Genomic DNA, 18,026 nt, shown 5'->3' on the forward strand with positions numbered 1-18,026 from the left:
TACTGATATGGTAGCAACACTGGGGAATGTTGTCCCTTCATATGGTTCAGTGAAAAGGAAGGTGGCGGGATTTAAGCGTGGTAGGCATAGCCTTTTGGATAATGCTTGTTATGAAAGGCCTGTCACCCCAGAAATGGCTAGTAACGTTCATGATATTGTTACGGCTAACAGGCGAGTTACAGAGAGATATTTAGTTAGTACGTGGCTTTTAATTGATTGAGCACCCGCCATCAGACTTTCATCTGTTTTCAAACTTTGGACTGATAATGACCCAAAGATGTCTGTGTCGGTCCGTAAAATTTCCCGTCGAACACAATATCAAGATCTTCGTCAATTTCGTCGGCCTTGTATGGATTCAAAAGTCACTATTTTTATCCACAGATTCGAGGTCTCTGAAGTACTTGTTCTATTTCGTGACAGGAAGAGGTAAAAAGTAAAGTATCATCAGCAAAAACATGAGAAATCTCGGCAATATCATTAATATAGATAAGGAATAACAGTGGGCCTAGAATCGAGCCTTGATACACCACTGCTTCAGTAGTACCTAGATCTAAACATGAGCTATTTATGAAAACGATTTGCCTCTACAAATACTTCCCCTGTAAAGCCATACACCTGTAACATAGGAAATCTTTAGAAATGTCACAAAATACGATACAGAAATGTTTCTTTCTACAAAATCTAAAAACAATGTTGTGACACAGTTCGATTTATTGTTAAAGAAGTGTTTGTAACCAAAAAAAATACGCATGTGCTTAAAAATAACCCTTCCAAATAATAAGTTGATAAAAGAGACATGTGTCTTTAATTTGTTGGAAAATATCTATCATTTTTCTTGAATTCCTTTTGTCTGCAACAATCGGAAAAAGATGTAGGGGAAAAATTGTAATCTCCTTTTCTGTTTCTTTATAAAACATCTTTTGGCTTCTGTGTTTATTGATTCAGATTGGGATTACTTCTATTGGAACACAAGGAAAGTATAATAAGTTTCCAGTCAATTGAAAGGCTTACTTATTTAATGAAATATCTATCCCCCATGTACAGAATACAATATCGTATCAGTTTAGTATCGCTGAATAGAACCATATTAGAAAGGGATGCGTAGATACATGCAAAAAGCCATAGTAAAAATCAGCTATGTATACTTTAAAACAAACATTACACTTAATTATTCAAATACGACATAACAAATGCTACTTACAGCCATAATGGGTGCTATCAACTAAGTGTAGAGACTGCCTCATCCAAACTCTTAATCAAATTGTACAACAAACATCCAACAACATTGTAGAAGTGTAAATTAGGACATCAGTCATATGGCTATTAGCTGTATTTATCTGAGTTGGACCTATTTTTTGACAGATAAAAGTCAGATAATGAATGATATAATTGTAAGCATTATGCAAGCTGTTCGAGATTGGACAATATAGCCAGTGGATATCGTGAAACGATATTGACAGCAAGCGAAAATGTATGCTGATCACACAGACTTAAAATAACTTTGATATTACAGTAAAGGATAGTGATCCATATGTAGTTAAGTTCAAAGGATCTCTTTCAGGATTTTTTTTCTTATCTGAGAAATGGAATAAATGTCATTTTTTAAGGTCGAGATTGTTAAATTTTATTAATCAACATTATTCATATTTATTTTTGACATGGAAACTTGCAGCAGAATCTACTTATTCAAAACTGACATCCTAAGACTGTGTACTCATTTCTTAACCCCAGTAAAAATATGACTAAATTGAAATTCTATTCTTTTGGGTTTTAAATGACACTTTTACCTGTTCTCGATTTTCCTGAAATTTTCACCAAATGTTCTTGACATAAAGGGCCAAATAATATATAAAGATTGATAGTGCACTCAAACTGGAAGTACATGCTTCAGTTCTTTGAAAATAGATAATACTTTTTCAATTAATCAAATAGTATATCATTTGGAAATATATGCTGTGGTTTTAATACATTTCAGATGAGAAACTGAACCCTGTCGTACTCCTAGGGTTACTACACTTAATGGGTCGCAGTGCAGGCCCTATGGACCTTTTGATTTTTTTATCCCATTTCATGGGTAGTCACTCAAGGTGCTACAAATACCACCGACTCTTATTTAATTTGGTACTTGGACAAACATAACATTCCTGTGCTTTATCCTTCAATGCACCAACTTCAACGCCCATTAATAGGTCGGTATTCACGTCAATATTACATCTACAGCAGCTCACTTTATACATCATCTTTTTTTCCGACAACCACATTTTCAAATACAACTTGGTATCCACTTTCGTCAGTGTTTACCTTTCAGTAGGTTTGGCACGACAAATCGAGATTTTGCGACAGCTGTCATTATGAAAATGTACAGGAAACTGGTTGTCGGATTCAAGGTTGATAAATCTAGCAAACAAACGTTAATGACTTTTTACGTAAAACAAGTTTATCTTTACAGCTGTTGTATGTTATACTAAACATTGGCTGAATACCAACACATGTTGATAAAATTTGATATCTTTATTTATAGAAATCTGACTATCGACCGCAACCAAGGCAAAAATTAAAATCGCAAATAGATAACTCAGAGCACTTTTTTCTAACTATACACAAAGTCACAGGTTTCTTTTTATCAATTAAAAAATTCATCTCTACCCTGCTGATTGTACTGAACATATGGCAATATTGATAGGTAAGTAATATTTCAATCACTGAAAAACCTTGTACATACTGCTTGAATTTATGTTCGTAATGTAAACGCAACATTATACTTAGTAACGTATATCGATAAGCGTTTATTGATTAGCAGGAAACTTCGTGTACCAGTGAAATATGTTGATTACGTTATAGATAAAATGATTTACTCATTGCTGGTAATAGTTGATAACATTATTATTGGGATGAAACGTAAATAAATTTAATGCTGACGTTTTTATATCAATTGATATCAACAATGAAATATGAATATTGATTGTTAATATTATAAAATTGAGTAACGCCATCTGTACACAATGGTAAATGTTACTAGAATTCAATTTTGTGTGATAAACATAATGATCTCAAATTCACTGTTGTGAATTTTCCATTTCTGGGTAGCAACAATAGTGCATCCACAACATATAAGTGTTTACATGACGCAGCTGATTCTATATCAAAGGAACTGTTCCCATTATTTCCATTTTTGTGCAAGAGTTTCAGATGATGCAGGTTGATAAAATTATTGTGAAGTCATAGTGATCTCATTGAGAATTTTTCTATATTTTTGTGTCATATGAAGCTGGACGCTTTCGATGCTCATTGGTGTGCTCTTGTATTTTTTTCATGAGTCTCAATCTTTCTTTTGTTCATATTTTGCCGTAGTTTTATTGCATTTGAGTCATTTCTTGTTGTTTTTGTTATGTTTGTACGCTCAGTAAATATTTTGTGTAGACAAAATCTCTTTTTACTTAGCTGTATTATGTCAAAATTCATTATTATTGACGATATAATTATAACTATCATTATTATCTATGCTAATTGAATATATATACAACGTATATATGCCAAGAATATATCTTATATATGAAAGCATGGCAACATTTCTGTATACAAAATATCTATGTAACAGAGACAGGTGACACACCTGTCATATATAGGTGTACAAAATATCTCTGTTTGATACCTGTAACAGAGACAGGTGTACAAAATATCTTCCTGTAATAGTGACAGGTGTACAAAATATCTACCTGTAACAGAGACAGGTGTACAAAATATCTACATGTAACAGAGACAGGTGTACAAAATATCTACCTGTAACAGAGACAGGTGTACAAAATATCTACCTGTAACGGAGACAGGTGTACAAAATAATATCTACCTGTAACAGAAACAGGTGTACAAAATATCTACCTGTTACAGAGACATGTATACAAAATATCTACCTGTAACAGAGACAGGTGTACAAAATATCTACCTGTAACAGAGACAGGTGTACAAAATATCTACCTGTAACAGAGACAGGTGTACAAAATATCTACTTGTAACAGAGACAGGTGTACAAAATATCTACCTGTAACAGAAACACGTATACAAAATATCTACCTGTAACAGAGACAGGTGTACAAAATATCTACCTGTAACACAGACAGGTGTACAAAATATCTACCTGTAACAGAGACAGGTGTAAAAAAATATCTACCTGTAACAGAGACAGGTATACAAAATATCTACCTGTAACGGAGACAGGTGTACAAAATATCTACCTGTAACAGAAACAGGTGTACAAAATATCTACCTGTAACAGAGACAGGTGTACAAAATCTACCTGTAACAGAGACAGGTGTACAAAATATCTACCTGTAACAGAGACAGGTGTACAAAATATCTACCTGTAACAGAGACAGGTGTACAAAATATCTACCTGTAACAGAGACAGGTGTACAAAATATCTACCTGTAACAGAGACAGGTGTACAAAACGATGTCTACGTGTATTGGACAGGTGTACAAAATGATATCTACCTGTAACAGAGACAGGTGTACAAAATCTACCTGTAACAGAGACAGGTGTACAAAATATCTACCTGTAACAGAGACAGGTGTACAAAATATCTACTTGTAACAGAGACAGGTGTACAAAATATCTACCTGTAACAGAAACAGGTGTACAAAATATCTACCTGTAACAGAGACAGGTGTACAAAATATCTACCTGTAACAGAGACAGGTGTAACAGAGACAGGTGTACAAAATATCTACCCGTAACAGAGACAGGTGTTCAGAATGGTATCTACCTGGAACAGAGACAGGTGTACAAAATATCTACCTGTAACAGAGACAGGTGTACAAAATATCTACCTGTAACAGAGACAGGTGTACAAAATCTACCTGTAACAGAGACAGGTGTACAAAATATCTACCTGTAACAGAGACAGGTGTACAAAATCTACCTGTAACAGAGACAGGTGTACAAAATATCTACCTGTAACAGAGACAGGTGTACAAAATATCTACCTGTAACAGAGACAGGTGTACAAAATATCTACCTGTAACAGAGACAGGTGTACAAAATATCTACCTGTAACACAGACAGGTGTACAAAATATCTACCTGTAACAGAGACAGGTGTACAAAATATCTACCCGTAACAGAGACAGGTGTTCAGAATGGTATCTACCTGGAACAGAGACAGGTGTACAAAATATCTACCTGTAACAGAGACAGGTATACAAAATATCTACCTGTAACAGAGACAGGTGTACAAAATATCTACCTGTAACAGAGACAGGTGTACAAAATATCTACCTGTAACAGAGACAGGTGTACAAAATGGTAACTACCTGTAACAGAGACAGGTGTACAAAATGATAACTACCTGTAACAGAGACAGGTGTATAAAATGGTAACTACCTGTGACAGACAGGTGTACAAAATGGTAACTACCTGTAACAGAGACAGGTGTACAAAATGGTATCTAATTGTAACAGAGACAGGTGTACAAAAATATCTACCTGTAACAGAGACAACCTGTAACAGAGACAGGTGTACAAAATATCTACCTGTAACAGAGACAGGTGTACAAAATATCTACCTGTAACAGAGACAGGTGTACAAAATATCTACCTGTAACAGAAACAGGTGTACAAAATATCTACCTGTAACAGAGACAGGTGTACAAAATATCTACCTGTAACACAGACAATTGTACAAAATATCTACCTGTAACAGAGACAGGTGTACAAAATATCTACCTGTAACACAGACAATTGTACAAAATATCTACCTGTAACAGAGACAGGTGTACAAAATATCTACCTGTAACAGAGACAGGTGTACAAAATATCTACCTGTAACAGAGACAGGTGTACAAAATATCTACCTGTAACAGAGACAGGTGTACAAAATATCTACCTGTAACAGAGACAGGTGTACAAAATATCTACCTGTAACAGAGACAGGTGTACAAAATATCTACCCGTAACAGAGACAGGTGTACAGAAATATCTACCTGGAACAGAGACAGGTGTACAAAATATCTACCTGTAACAGAGACAGGTGTACAAAATATCTACCTGTAACAGAGACAGGTGTACAAAATATCTACCTGTAACAGAGACAGGTGTACAAAATATCTACCTGTAACAGAGACAGGTGTACAAAATATCTTCCTGTAATAGTGACAGGTGTACAAAATATCTACCTGTAACAGAGACAGGTGTACAAAATATCTTCCTGTAATAGTGACAGGTGTACAAAATATCTACCTGTAACAGAGACAGGTGTAAAAAAATATCTACCTGTAACAGAGACAGGTATACAAAATATCTACCTGTAACGGAGACAGGTGTACAAAATATCTACCTGTAACAGAGACAGGTGTACAAAATATCTACCTGTAACAGAGACAGGTGTACAAAATATCTACCTGTAACAGAGAAAATATCTACCTGTAACAGAGACAGGTATACAAAATATCTACCTGTAACACAGACAGGTGTACAAAATATCTACCTGTAACAGAGACAGGTGTACAAAATATCTACCTGTAACAGAAACAGGTGTACAAAATATCTACCTGTAACAGAGACAGGTGTACAAAATAATATCTACCTGTAACAGAAACAGGTGTACAAAATATCTACCTGTAACAGAGACAGGTGTAAAAAATCTACCTGTAACAGAGACAGGTGTACAAAATATCTACATGTAACAGAGACAGGTGTACAAAATCTACCTGTAACAGAGACAGTTCTACAAAATATCTACCTGTAACAGAGACAGGTGTACAAAACGATGTCTACGTGTATTGGACAGGTGTACAAAATGATATCTACCTGTAACAGAGACAGGTGCACAAAATATCTACCTGTAACAGAGAGAGGTGTACAAAATATCTTCCTTTAATAGTGACAGGTGTACAAAATATCTACCTGTAACAGAGACAGGTGTACAAAATATCTACCTGTAACAGAGACAGGTGTACAAAATATCTACCTGTAACAGAGACAGGTGTACAAAATATCTACCTGTAACAGAGACAGGTGTACAAAATATCTACCTGTAACAGAGACAGGTGTAAAAAAAATATCTACCTGTAACAGAAACAGGTGTACAAAATATCTACCTGTAACAGAAACAGGTGTACAAAATATCTACCTGTAACAGAGACAGGTGTACAAAATATCTACCTGTAACAGAGACAGGTGTACAAAATATCTACCTGTAACAGAGACAGGTGTACAAAATATCTACATGTAACAGAGACAGGTGTACAAAATATCTACCTGTAACAGAGACAGGTGTACAAAATATCTACATGTAACAGAGACAGGTGTAAAAAAAATATCTACCTGTAACAGAGACAGGTGTACAAAATATCTACCTGTAACAGAGAGACAGGTGTACAAAATCTTTCTGTAACAGAGACAGGTGTACAAAATATCTACCTGTAACGGAGACAGGTGTACAAAATAATATCTACCTGTAACAGAAACAGGTGTACAAAATAACAGAGACAGGTGTTCAAAATCTACCTGTAACAGAGACAGGTGTACCAAATATCTACATGTAACAGAGACAGGTGTACAAAATCTACCTGTAACAGAGACAGGTGTACAAAATATCTACCTGTAACAGAGACAGGTGTACAAAATATCTACCTGTAACAGAGACAGGTGTTCAAAACGATGTCTACGTGTATTGGACAGGTGTACAATATCCATAAAGTGACAACAGGTGCCGGCACCTAGCAATATTGAAATATAACATTAAGAAATCACAATATGTCAACATTGTCTGTTTTGTTTTAATCAAATTTTGGAAATCTTCAGGAATTTGAACAATTAGAAATATTGGAATGTAACATTCTGGAATCTGTTATGTCACAACAGTGTCTGGTGTTTTAATTTGATTTTAGAAATCTTCTGGAATTTGAACAATTAGCAATATTAGAATATGATATTCTGGAATTGCATTATGTCAACATTATTTGGTGTTGAGATTTTATGGAGAAAGTGTATGAACCTACAACAAGAAGGAGTATCAGAAAATACATTATCCTGAAATGTGAACAACTAGCATTCAGGAATTATTCAAAGTACATGTAACCTAAGTGAGGTATTCATTGTCTGTTAGACTGGACATTAAAAATCCTGTGGGTGTCTGTCGCATCACACGTTAAGTAGAATAAGGCTAGTTTGTATGTATAGGATACCGTAGTAGTAGGTAAGGAATTTTGAGACATTTCCATGTTGTTTTTTCCGCTATATAGAATGCCAAGAGTTTTTTCCATTCTTCGTTTAGTAAAATTAGCTAGGCTCCAGTTTTTTAAAAACTAAATGTATGGTTATAAATTGTGTCACCCTTCTGAATAAAAGGGAGCCGATTAGTATTTAAAAAGGTACTAATTCTAAATAACTTGCAAATATGTGGTTCACCCCAAATCAAATATCAAGTAAATGCATTCTCTATCAAAATCTTGTTAAATTTGTTTTCAAAACTTGCAGTTTTCACCTTTGTCACACACAGTGGGTCAGAAGTATGTGTTCTGGTCGGCACAATCTGCACCACAATGTCAAAAGTAAAAATATCTTATATCATTTAAAGTCTTTTTTTAATGTCATTTTTTTTCACAAGACGTTCAAAGTGCGCCGTACTAGGGTCACAAGATTGTGACAATTTATCAGGTCAAAGGTCAAAAGACGTCCAAAGTGAACTGTATTTAGGTCACAAGATTGTGACCTTTTATTAGGCCAAATAAATGCAAATTGATAATCACCAGTACATTTATGCATACGAAACTAATTATTAGTACCGTATTCAGCAGTACACTGTAATAAAGGAGCTCCGCAGTCTTCTAAAACTTCTATCACTGTGTATGGTTATAGATGTAGGTTATCACTGTGTATGGTTGTAGATGTAGGTTTTCACTGTGTATGGTTGTTGATGTTGGAGTTGATTGTAATGGCTTTGAAGTTGGGTGTAGATCCTTTGTAATCTTCCAAAGTAGCGTATCAGCATGTTATTTGTCTTTTTTTTTTCTCTTGGATCAAATCAAATTACTTTGCTTATGTCTTTTTGCCAGAGAATGATCCAGGAATGCAGAGAGCGAAAGTGCTCGTAACCCCTGTACATGGAGGACTTGTTTTTGTTGACATAAGCTAATGAAATAGTTATTTTATTCAAGATTCTAATAGAAAGACATGCATACAAAAAGATTACGGTTGAGATGATCAATAAAATACTATCACAGTATATCGTTTGAGACAGTCACAGATGTCTAGTTGTCGGATTTTGACATCATGTTTCTCCAAGAACGAAAATGAGTGTTGAAAAATTGTACTGACAATTGCACTCGATATCTCTAATGGTAACCTGAACAGCCTCGTCAAGGGCATAGTCATCCTTGCTGGACAGAGTGAAAACTAAATTCATTTTTCGATAAAGCTAAATGGAAATATATCTGTGGTCTGTACAAACACAACTATTCGGTTGAATGTTCATGATAGAATAAAGTCTGGATTTAACATATTTAAAGGTCGCTTTCCAATGTCAGCTGCAAATGACGCCATGGTTGCGTATAGAGACGGTGCTATGATAGAATCAGACCGAGTCCGTGGACAGGATATTGAAGTTTTGTTCTGAATAGATACCGCTTTACAAACTTATCTTAATCAAACCATACGCAAAATATTTTATGCACATTTGATATTTTTCTTCGTGTCCAGACTTTGCTTAAAATTGACATAAAAATGTTTTTGAAATAAAAAATTTGATGTTAAGTTTAGTAGGTATTTACATACAAGATATTTAGACAAATTGTATATTACTTATGCAAGATTACTTACCGGTACATACCGGTACATAAAACGTGTTTTATGACTTCTTGTAAATACTTGTTTTATATTGATATTTTGTAATTCAGGTTATCTAGAGTGGCAGGTAGTTTGTCATCTGTATTCATATCAGTCATAATAAGCATACCATTAGCAGGTACCATTTTCATAAAAAATTTGTTTACGAGCCTAAATTTTGAATCCTTTAGGGCGACTGATGAAAATAGAAAAATGATAGAGAGAAATCTCAAAATCCAGACGAGTGGTTTTCTAGCCCTGAAATTCAATTTCATAATTTTCGTATCTGATGAACGTGGTCATAAGTTCATGTGTATATTCTGAACTGTGCAACCATTCAAAGAGTCCTGCTCAGGTCTCACTCTCATGTCTGCTGTTATTATTAGCAATCTCAGTGTCAACGAACAGAACAAAAAATGAGGTTGATTGAATTTGATTTTGTCCTTTATTGAAGCATAATCCAATTTATGGTTATTATTTTTGTCCTGGTTTTAGGTTTAAATATTTTTAGCAAACAATAAAATGTTTAGCAACATCATTATTTTAATAGTATTCTGAATCAACAAAACCAAATGCCCAATGTGGGCAGTATAATGTTCTGAGTCTCCCGAGACCTATAATCCGGATATCAAATCTCTGCTGTAACCGTTTTACGATTCTCGAGATTATTCTTTATGTACAACTTCCGGTTATGCCGTAAACATTGGAATCTGACGTTTCAGATGCTGTATTGAAAATGTTTCCTACGTTCTGAGCTGGCTTGGGTAATATCAACAAGGTAATGGGGTGTAGAAGAAATTTTTGAAGAGCGTAGGTTTTTCTTTCACAAATGGATTTTATTTTAGTGTTAGAATCATCCATTTCTCAGTCCGACTGCATTGAAATATCTAATGTACCGCCCAGCTCGAGTGCTCTTCTTTTTAGCTCAATTAGTTGACTGTAACACTAGTAAGTCAGAGGTCCATCTGTTCTAATATTTGACGGATACTTGATTTTATTTAGAGCAGTCATAATCCAAAGTCAGACGTCCAGTAGAGGCGTTGGAATAAGTAATGTACTACTCAGCTGGAGAGAAATATTTTCTTTAGCTCAATTGGATGAATGTAACACTATAAAGTCAGAGGACCAAGGTTCGAATCATTGCAATGAATCATGGCCTCTTTTACATACTTGAGGTAAAGTAACTTCTTTGTATTCTAATATTTGAAGGATACTTGATTTTATTTGGAGCAGTCATAATCCAAAGTCAGACGTCCAGTAGAGGCGTTGGAATAAGTAATGTACTACTCAGCTGGAGAGAGATATTTTCTTTATTTGAATGTAACACTAGTAAGTCAGAGGACCAAGGTTCGAATCTAGTTGGTGGCAATGAATCATGACCACCTCTTTACATACTTGAGATAAAGTAACTTCCTTATATTCTAATATTTCAAGGATACTTTATTTGAAGCATTCCTAATTTAAATCCTTTAGAACCATGTTTCTGACAACTACTGGGGTCAATAGGGCTCATTTTCTTGGCTGTTTTATTAAAGTTTCTTTTAATAGACATTTGTCACCACATTCTAATAGATTAGATGTCTGAAACTCTGTCCTCTGAAACAAATTATGACAGGATATTGACAATGGTCACATGGCTCTCTTTGGAAGGTAAGGACATGCATGGAACACCTTCTAAATAAATAGTAGCTTCTGTGTGTACCTTTTCCTACATGTTAAGTAAGCAAAAAAAATGAATAGTATAAAAATGTACAGTTTTTGTAATTCAACAGAATTTATTATGCTCCCCAAAGGGAAAGCATATAGTTGACGTCTGTCCATCCTTCATAATTTCGTCCGGAACATTACACAATAACTATAAGTGGTATCAGCATAAAACTTCATAGGTAGATAGATCTCAATGAGTAGGAGGGCAGTGCACAAGAACCATAAATCTCTTGTTAACCTTTGTTGCTTGAGTGAAATGGAAGAAAATCCAAGGAAAAGAAGTGTGACATGTGACAAAAGGGTTCTGTTAATGTGAACAACTTTAATCAATTGAACCACTAATACTTATGGAGATAGGTGTGAAGTGAATATGATATAAAGATTTAGAAATACAGTGATGAAGTGGGATTTGCTTATTTTAGATAGATCAAGGATGGTATGTGAAGTTACATTGTTAGTTACTGTGTTGAGCTTGTGATAAAAATGTATACAGATTCGCAATGCCTTGTTTATTTTGGCATGATTTACTTTAAATTATTTAATAATACCCCAAAAAAATCATTATTTACAGCACAAAAATTTGCCCAAGATGAACACCTAACAACAGCAGCTCTACCTGACTTAAACATGTTCCATGGTGCTCATCTCGGTATGAGGACTAGGGGACCTCATCGTTCTTCCTTTCATTCCTTTTTTGGATCAGTATACACAGGAAACAAGCAACCATTCCGTAGAGGGATAATGTTTGTTTTTATAGCTGGTGTACTGCTACTCACAGGAGGCATTCTGACATGGTTGGGTAAGTTCTTCAAATCACATCAAATGCAGGATATATAACAGTTTTCTGTGTAATTTCATACATGTTACGTAAGTATGAAAGAATATCTATATTTTTAAGAGTGAGAATTACAAGTATTTCATTTTCTTTTTATTAGTTTTTAAAAGAAAAAAAAATACAGTCAAACTTCTATGAATCAAACTTTGATAATTCAAATTTCTTGATTTATGGAAGTTTTTGTCTTGTCCCAAATTTTATTCCTATATATTACTACCAACTTAACACATTATGAATCAAAGTTTTATAAATCAAACTTTTGAATTATCAAAGTTTTTCACGGACTGTAAGCAATGATAACACAGTCATTGATGCCTCCTGATTTGTACAAAATATTTACCTGTACTCTACAGGTCTTGTTTCAAAACAAGGCTGAACCAATGTTTGAATTCAGTTATCATTTCAAACATTCTGATTATCTTACATGCTTCAATGAACCCATCCTAGTAATAAGGCTTCCCATATGAATATATATAATATATATATATCGCTGTTCATTGAAATTACAAACCAATGGTATTTAATCCTTGTAACAAAGTCACCCTCTGACTTTGAGAAGCCAAGCAGTTACATTCATTCAATATCTCATGATTTAAAATTTTGAATAACTATGATATTGATATTGTAAATAGCATAATCATTGATAGTTTATTGGCTGGTTTATGACTCCATGAACAGTCAGGCTCATTTCCTTAGGTAGGATCTACTTATAGTAATTGTTGATACCTCACTGAAAAAAGTGCGAGAGGTCCATTGCAAACCATCCAAAGAGAACAGGATACAGTGTCTTGACCAAGGACACAACCACAGCAGCACAGAATGGTCCTTTTCTCAAGTTACCTGTGAATCATAAACCGCCATGAGAGTAAACATGGAAAAGTTACATTTCTTATTGCTAGTGGTAAAACATGAAAACATTTCAGTTTATTTCCCTTTCTTTTAATGATTTCAGGATACAGCAATGTGTTTGGAAACAGTCAGTTCTCAACTATGGGGCCTTTACTAATTGCTCTGGCCCTGCTGATGTTTCTAATTGCTGTTCGACAGTTCATTCTGGCTAAGAAACAGACCTTGCGTAACAGGCAAAGACTAGAGGTAAAACTGACTAATAGTCATGTGTATTGTGGTTGAATATCCTTATACACTGTATCTAATATTTAAGAACTCTTTCACATACTTTTTCGGAACAAGTTTTTCATGACAACATTCAGTGTACTTCCTTTTTTTGGGGGAGCATTTATGTTGGTAGGTTTACTGGTATTTTATCAGACTGGCACTTTGGTTCTACTCTCATATATACCAGGTATAAGAATAAAAGCAATATAACATTGCCTGCTCATCCAAAGTTTGATAATGTACTTGTGTAAAAATTAATTATCAGATATATTTTAGTATACACTGATTTTGTAAGATTAATAGATAAATTCTTTTAGTAACTTGCTAACTAAGGAGAAGATGAGAGTGAAAAGCAGTTCCTAATAATGAGTGTAAATCTTGAACGATTTTAAAATGTTGGTTCTTAATTTAAAAGCAATTAGCTGGTGGAACTGTAGCAGCAGTGGTAATCAACACTGATGAAACAGAAGATACAGTCACGGTCATAATGGACACCATCGACAACTCCCCAGAGGCCATCAGGTATGTATCCTACATAACTACTCCTTAGATGATGTCAAGTATGTATGTAAAACAGGGGAGATAATCCTACACCAGTCAATCTCTCCTAAAGTTCATCAGAGGCTGTCATTTATGTTTCACATACATAGGAATTGACCATACACAATTCCAAACTTTCCAAAAGTTTGTTAATTACATGTGACAGGTGACTTTAGCTGCATTAGTAAAAGGCACAGGGATTGGAAGTTTTGTACAAAGGAATCTGCTAATAAAAAAAGCCTGATGGTAAGAGACATAATTCATCACTTCTTCAATTCTGCTGCCACTGAATAGAATTTGAAAAAAAAAGCAGATGTTGTTTAACTGTTAGAATATTCTTCCTTATCTTCCTTAGCCCCAAAATTCATTCAAGTTCAATTCTTGGCAAGCATGATGAAATTCCCTTTTATAGGTCACCTGAGCCGAAGGCTCATGCTGACCTATTGCCCTCATGATTTGCCTGTCGTCGTGCGTCGTTAACTTTTCACATATTCGACTTCTTCTCAAGAAGCACTGAATGGATTTTGACCAAACTTGGCACAAAGCATCCCCATGGGAAGCCACTTCAAGTTTGCAAAGAAAAAGGGCGTGGCTCCAATAGGGGCCCCAGGAGAGGGAAAAAAGGGGTAAAATTAGGTAAATCTTTAAAAATCTTCTTCTCATGAACCAATAGTCAGATTAAGTTCATATTTGATATTTAGGGTCCTTATGGCAAGGTCTGCAAAGTTTGCGAATAACAAAAAAAATTGGGTCAAAAACGGTCCCACTAGGGGGCGCTCAAAAGGGTCAAAAATTCAACTTTGACGGATTTCAACCAAATTTAGTAGTAAGCATCCCTTAGTGAAGGACATATGAAATTAAGTTGAAAAAAGTGATTATATCCCCTTTGGGGCCCATAAGGGGTGTAAAAGGGGCCATATGTAAAAACCTTCTTTAAATGACTTCCTCTGAAGAAGCACTAAATGGATTTTGACCAAACTTGACACAAAGCATCCCCATGGGAAGCCACTTCAAGTTTGCAAAGAAAAAGGGCGTGGCCCCAATAGGGGCCCCAGGAGGGGGAAAAAAGGGGTAAAATTAGGTAAATCTTTAAAAATCTTCTTCTCATGAACCAACAGTCAGATTAACCACTGGGTTGATCATGTCTAAACTTGAAACAAAAGTTCTTCACAAGGTCCTGGCAAGTGTTTTAACTTTTTTGGGCAATTCAAAATTCAAGATGGCCACCCTGGCCTCTGTTTGGCTAAGACCTTTTGGACTTCCTCTCAAGAACCACTGGGTGGATCATGTTCAAACTTGGTACAGATGTTTTACATACGGTCCTGCACAAGTGTTGTTACATTTTTGCAACATTTTAAAATCCCCAGATTATTGACATATATTCCTCAGGTGACCGTTAAGGCCCCTTGGGCCTCTTGTTTTTTATGCTAAGTTTATTTGAAAAATAATCCACTTATCATGCAGGCCCCCCGGAGAGAGTCAGCCCCCGTCCTACCTGGAGGCCACAGATACACCTGTGATTCCTATGGCCATCACTGCACCTGATTATCATTCAGATCCACCTCCAACATATGAAGAGGCCATAACAGACAGAGAGCATGAAATTAGAGACTCTGTTCCAGATATTAAATGATGCATTTTAAGTCAGTATCTGTCATCTTATGGGTAAATACTGAAATGATAATAATTTAGTATATATCTATTTTATAAGATTGCAAGTGATTAAAATAGGACCTGACTCTCTTTTGATGAAAGCCAAACATGAAAATATTGATATTTTTGAAATTCAATTTTCAAAGATTTCTTTTTCAAAAATTATTGATTTGTTATTCAAAGTATCTATAATGTATAGACCAAAAAGGAACCATATCTAATTGTACATATCTGTAATTCGATGTTTTGCCATCTTTTTTCTTCCAACATGTGATATATAACATTGAGATTCCTAGTTCCAAGTTTTAAATTAAGTTTAAAATTTCATTAACTTGAGTGAAATACTTGATGAAATGATGTACTTGCATTTGATAAGATAAGATTTTCTGCTTTGATAATAATGTTAATTGATTAACATCAGCAAGATTTAAGAAAAAAAACATAATATTTATTTTCACTGAAGTGTATTATATTTGCTGAACATGCTTTTATAAACATTCCTTGACTTGAGGAAATTCCATTACAATTTTCTGTCAACTTCGATGAAGATTTTTGGTTATAGAAATAAACAGAATTGTGGGAACATGTATGAAACTAGGGACTTATAAGGATATTGGGTAAATGATCTAATTATGTTAATTTCTGTTTAGATTGAAATTTTTTTTTTTTTTTTTTTTTTGACTATAAACATATCAATTTTCCTAGTATTGACCAATTAGGTATAATTACTTGTATAAGTGTATTTGACCTTAGGAAAAAGAAAAATTCAAGGATCATTATGTTAAGATGGTTATCGGTCAAAGTTAAAGGTCATTAGTCACATTCAATAACTTCATTTAGCAAACAATGATATTTATATATCTGGGAGAGGGAACAAAATGTCTTTATAACACTTCCTGGTTTTCTCAGTTTTCATTTGAGACTGTTTATTTTTGGAACTGATTGGAAGAACAAATAAGCTTAACAAGCAGTCATGTTAGATTTTTTTTTTTACATTTATAGAGGTTTCTTAAACAGTGCACCGTCCATCCCAATTTTTCTTTTTTTTTTCTGTTTTAATCAAATTTCACTTACATATACAAAATTGACACTTTTTCTCATTAATTTTACAACTGCATACATGCATACAATATGTTCAGGGATGTGCAATGATGAAAAGGAGTTGTGAAGTTTTGTTGGATACGGCTTGCATGACTTTGTATGATTGGTGGTTTGTAGAAACCTAGTTAGTTATAACTAGTTGAAGCTTAACCAGGTTAGTTGTAACTAGTTATAACTAGCTATACCGACTGGATAGTTATAATTGGGTATAGAGTACCAGTTGTACAGCTGTCAGACTAGCCTCAGTCTAGTTGTAGCAAACTAAAAAGACATAACCAGACAAGTCCCAGTCAAGTTGTAGCAAACTAAAAACACATGGCCAGACTAACCCCTGTCTAGTTGTAGCAAGTTAAAAACACATGACCAGACTAACCCCTGTCTAGTTGTAGCAAGATAAAAACACATGGCCAGGCGAACCCCTGTCTAGTTGTAGCAAGATAAAAACACATGGCCAGGCTAACCCCTGTCTAGTTGTAGCAAGATAAAAACACATGGCCAGGCTAACCCCTGTCTAGTTGTAGCAAGTTAAAAACACATGGCCAGGCTAACCCCTGTCTAGTTGTAGCAAGTTAAAAACACATGGCCGGACTAACCCCTGTCTAGTTGTAGCAAGATAAAAACACATGGCCAGGCTAACCCCTGTCTAGTTGTAGCAAGATAAAAACACATGGCCAGGCTAACCCCTGTCTAGTTGTAGCAAGATAAAAACACATGGCCAGGCTAACCCCTGTCTAGTTGTAGCAAGTTAAAAACACATGGCCAGGCTAACCCCTGTCTAGTTGTAGCAAGTTAAAACCACATGGCCGGACTAACCCCTGTCTAGTTGTAGCAAATTAAAAAAACATGACCAGACTAACCCCTGTCTAGTTGTAGCAAGTTAAAAAAACATGACCAGACTAACCCCTGTCTAGTTGTAGCAAGTTAAAAACACATGGCCAGACTAACCCCTGTCTAGTTGTAGCAAGTTAAAAACACATGGCCAGGCTAACCCCTGTCTAGTTGTAGCAAGTTAAAAACACATGACAAGGAAAAAGTAAAATATGTTGTAGTTTTTTCTAATTGTGCTGGTTATAGAATTTATAGTAATGATGGGAGAAGTGCTATAGCTAGTGATGCTCTGATCTAATGTATCATTATAAATGATCTGCCTGAAACTCATGTACTGTAATGTTTTCTGGTTTACATGACTTTGACTGTGAGAATCATGCATGCAAGAATGTTTAGAAATCCAACTCTTACCTCATCTTGTCCCTT

The 18,026-nt window shown here is 34.9% G+C and overlaps 1 protein-coding gene across 1 annotated transcript; it reads left to right on the plus strand.

Annotated features, from left to right (window-relative positions):
* The first annotated feature begins 12,154 nt into the window (after positions 1-12,154).
* LOC132561230 (uncharacterized) lies at positions 12,155-15,660 on the plus strand. The gene is made up of 4 exons (XM_060225959.1): positions 12,155-12,326; positions 13,315-13,457; positions 13,894-14,000; positions 15,483-15,660. Exons 1-4 carry the CDS (start codon positions 12,155-12,157, stop codon positions 15,649-15,651), a joined length of 591 nt encoding a protein of 196 aa, XP_060081942.1. The 3' UTR covers positions 15,652-15,660.
* The last annotated feature ends 2,366 nt before the right edge of the window (positions 15,661-18,026 follow it).

The sequence above is a fragment of the Ylistrum balloti genome, unplaced genomic scaffold (genome assembly GCF_031769215.1).
Source record: "Ylistrum balloti isolate Yb309-2 unplaced genomic scaffold, AGI_CSIRO_Ybal_v1 Utg371182, whole genome shotgun sequence".
Classification (NCBI taxonomy): Eukaryota; Metazoa; Mollusca; class Bivalvia; order Pectinida; family Pectinidae; genus Ylistrum; species Ylistrum balloti.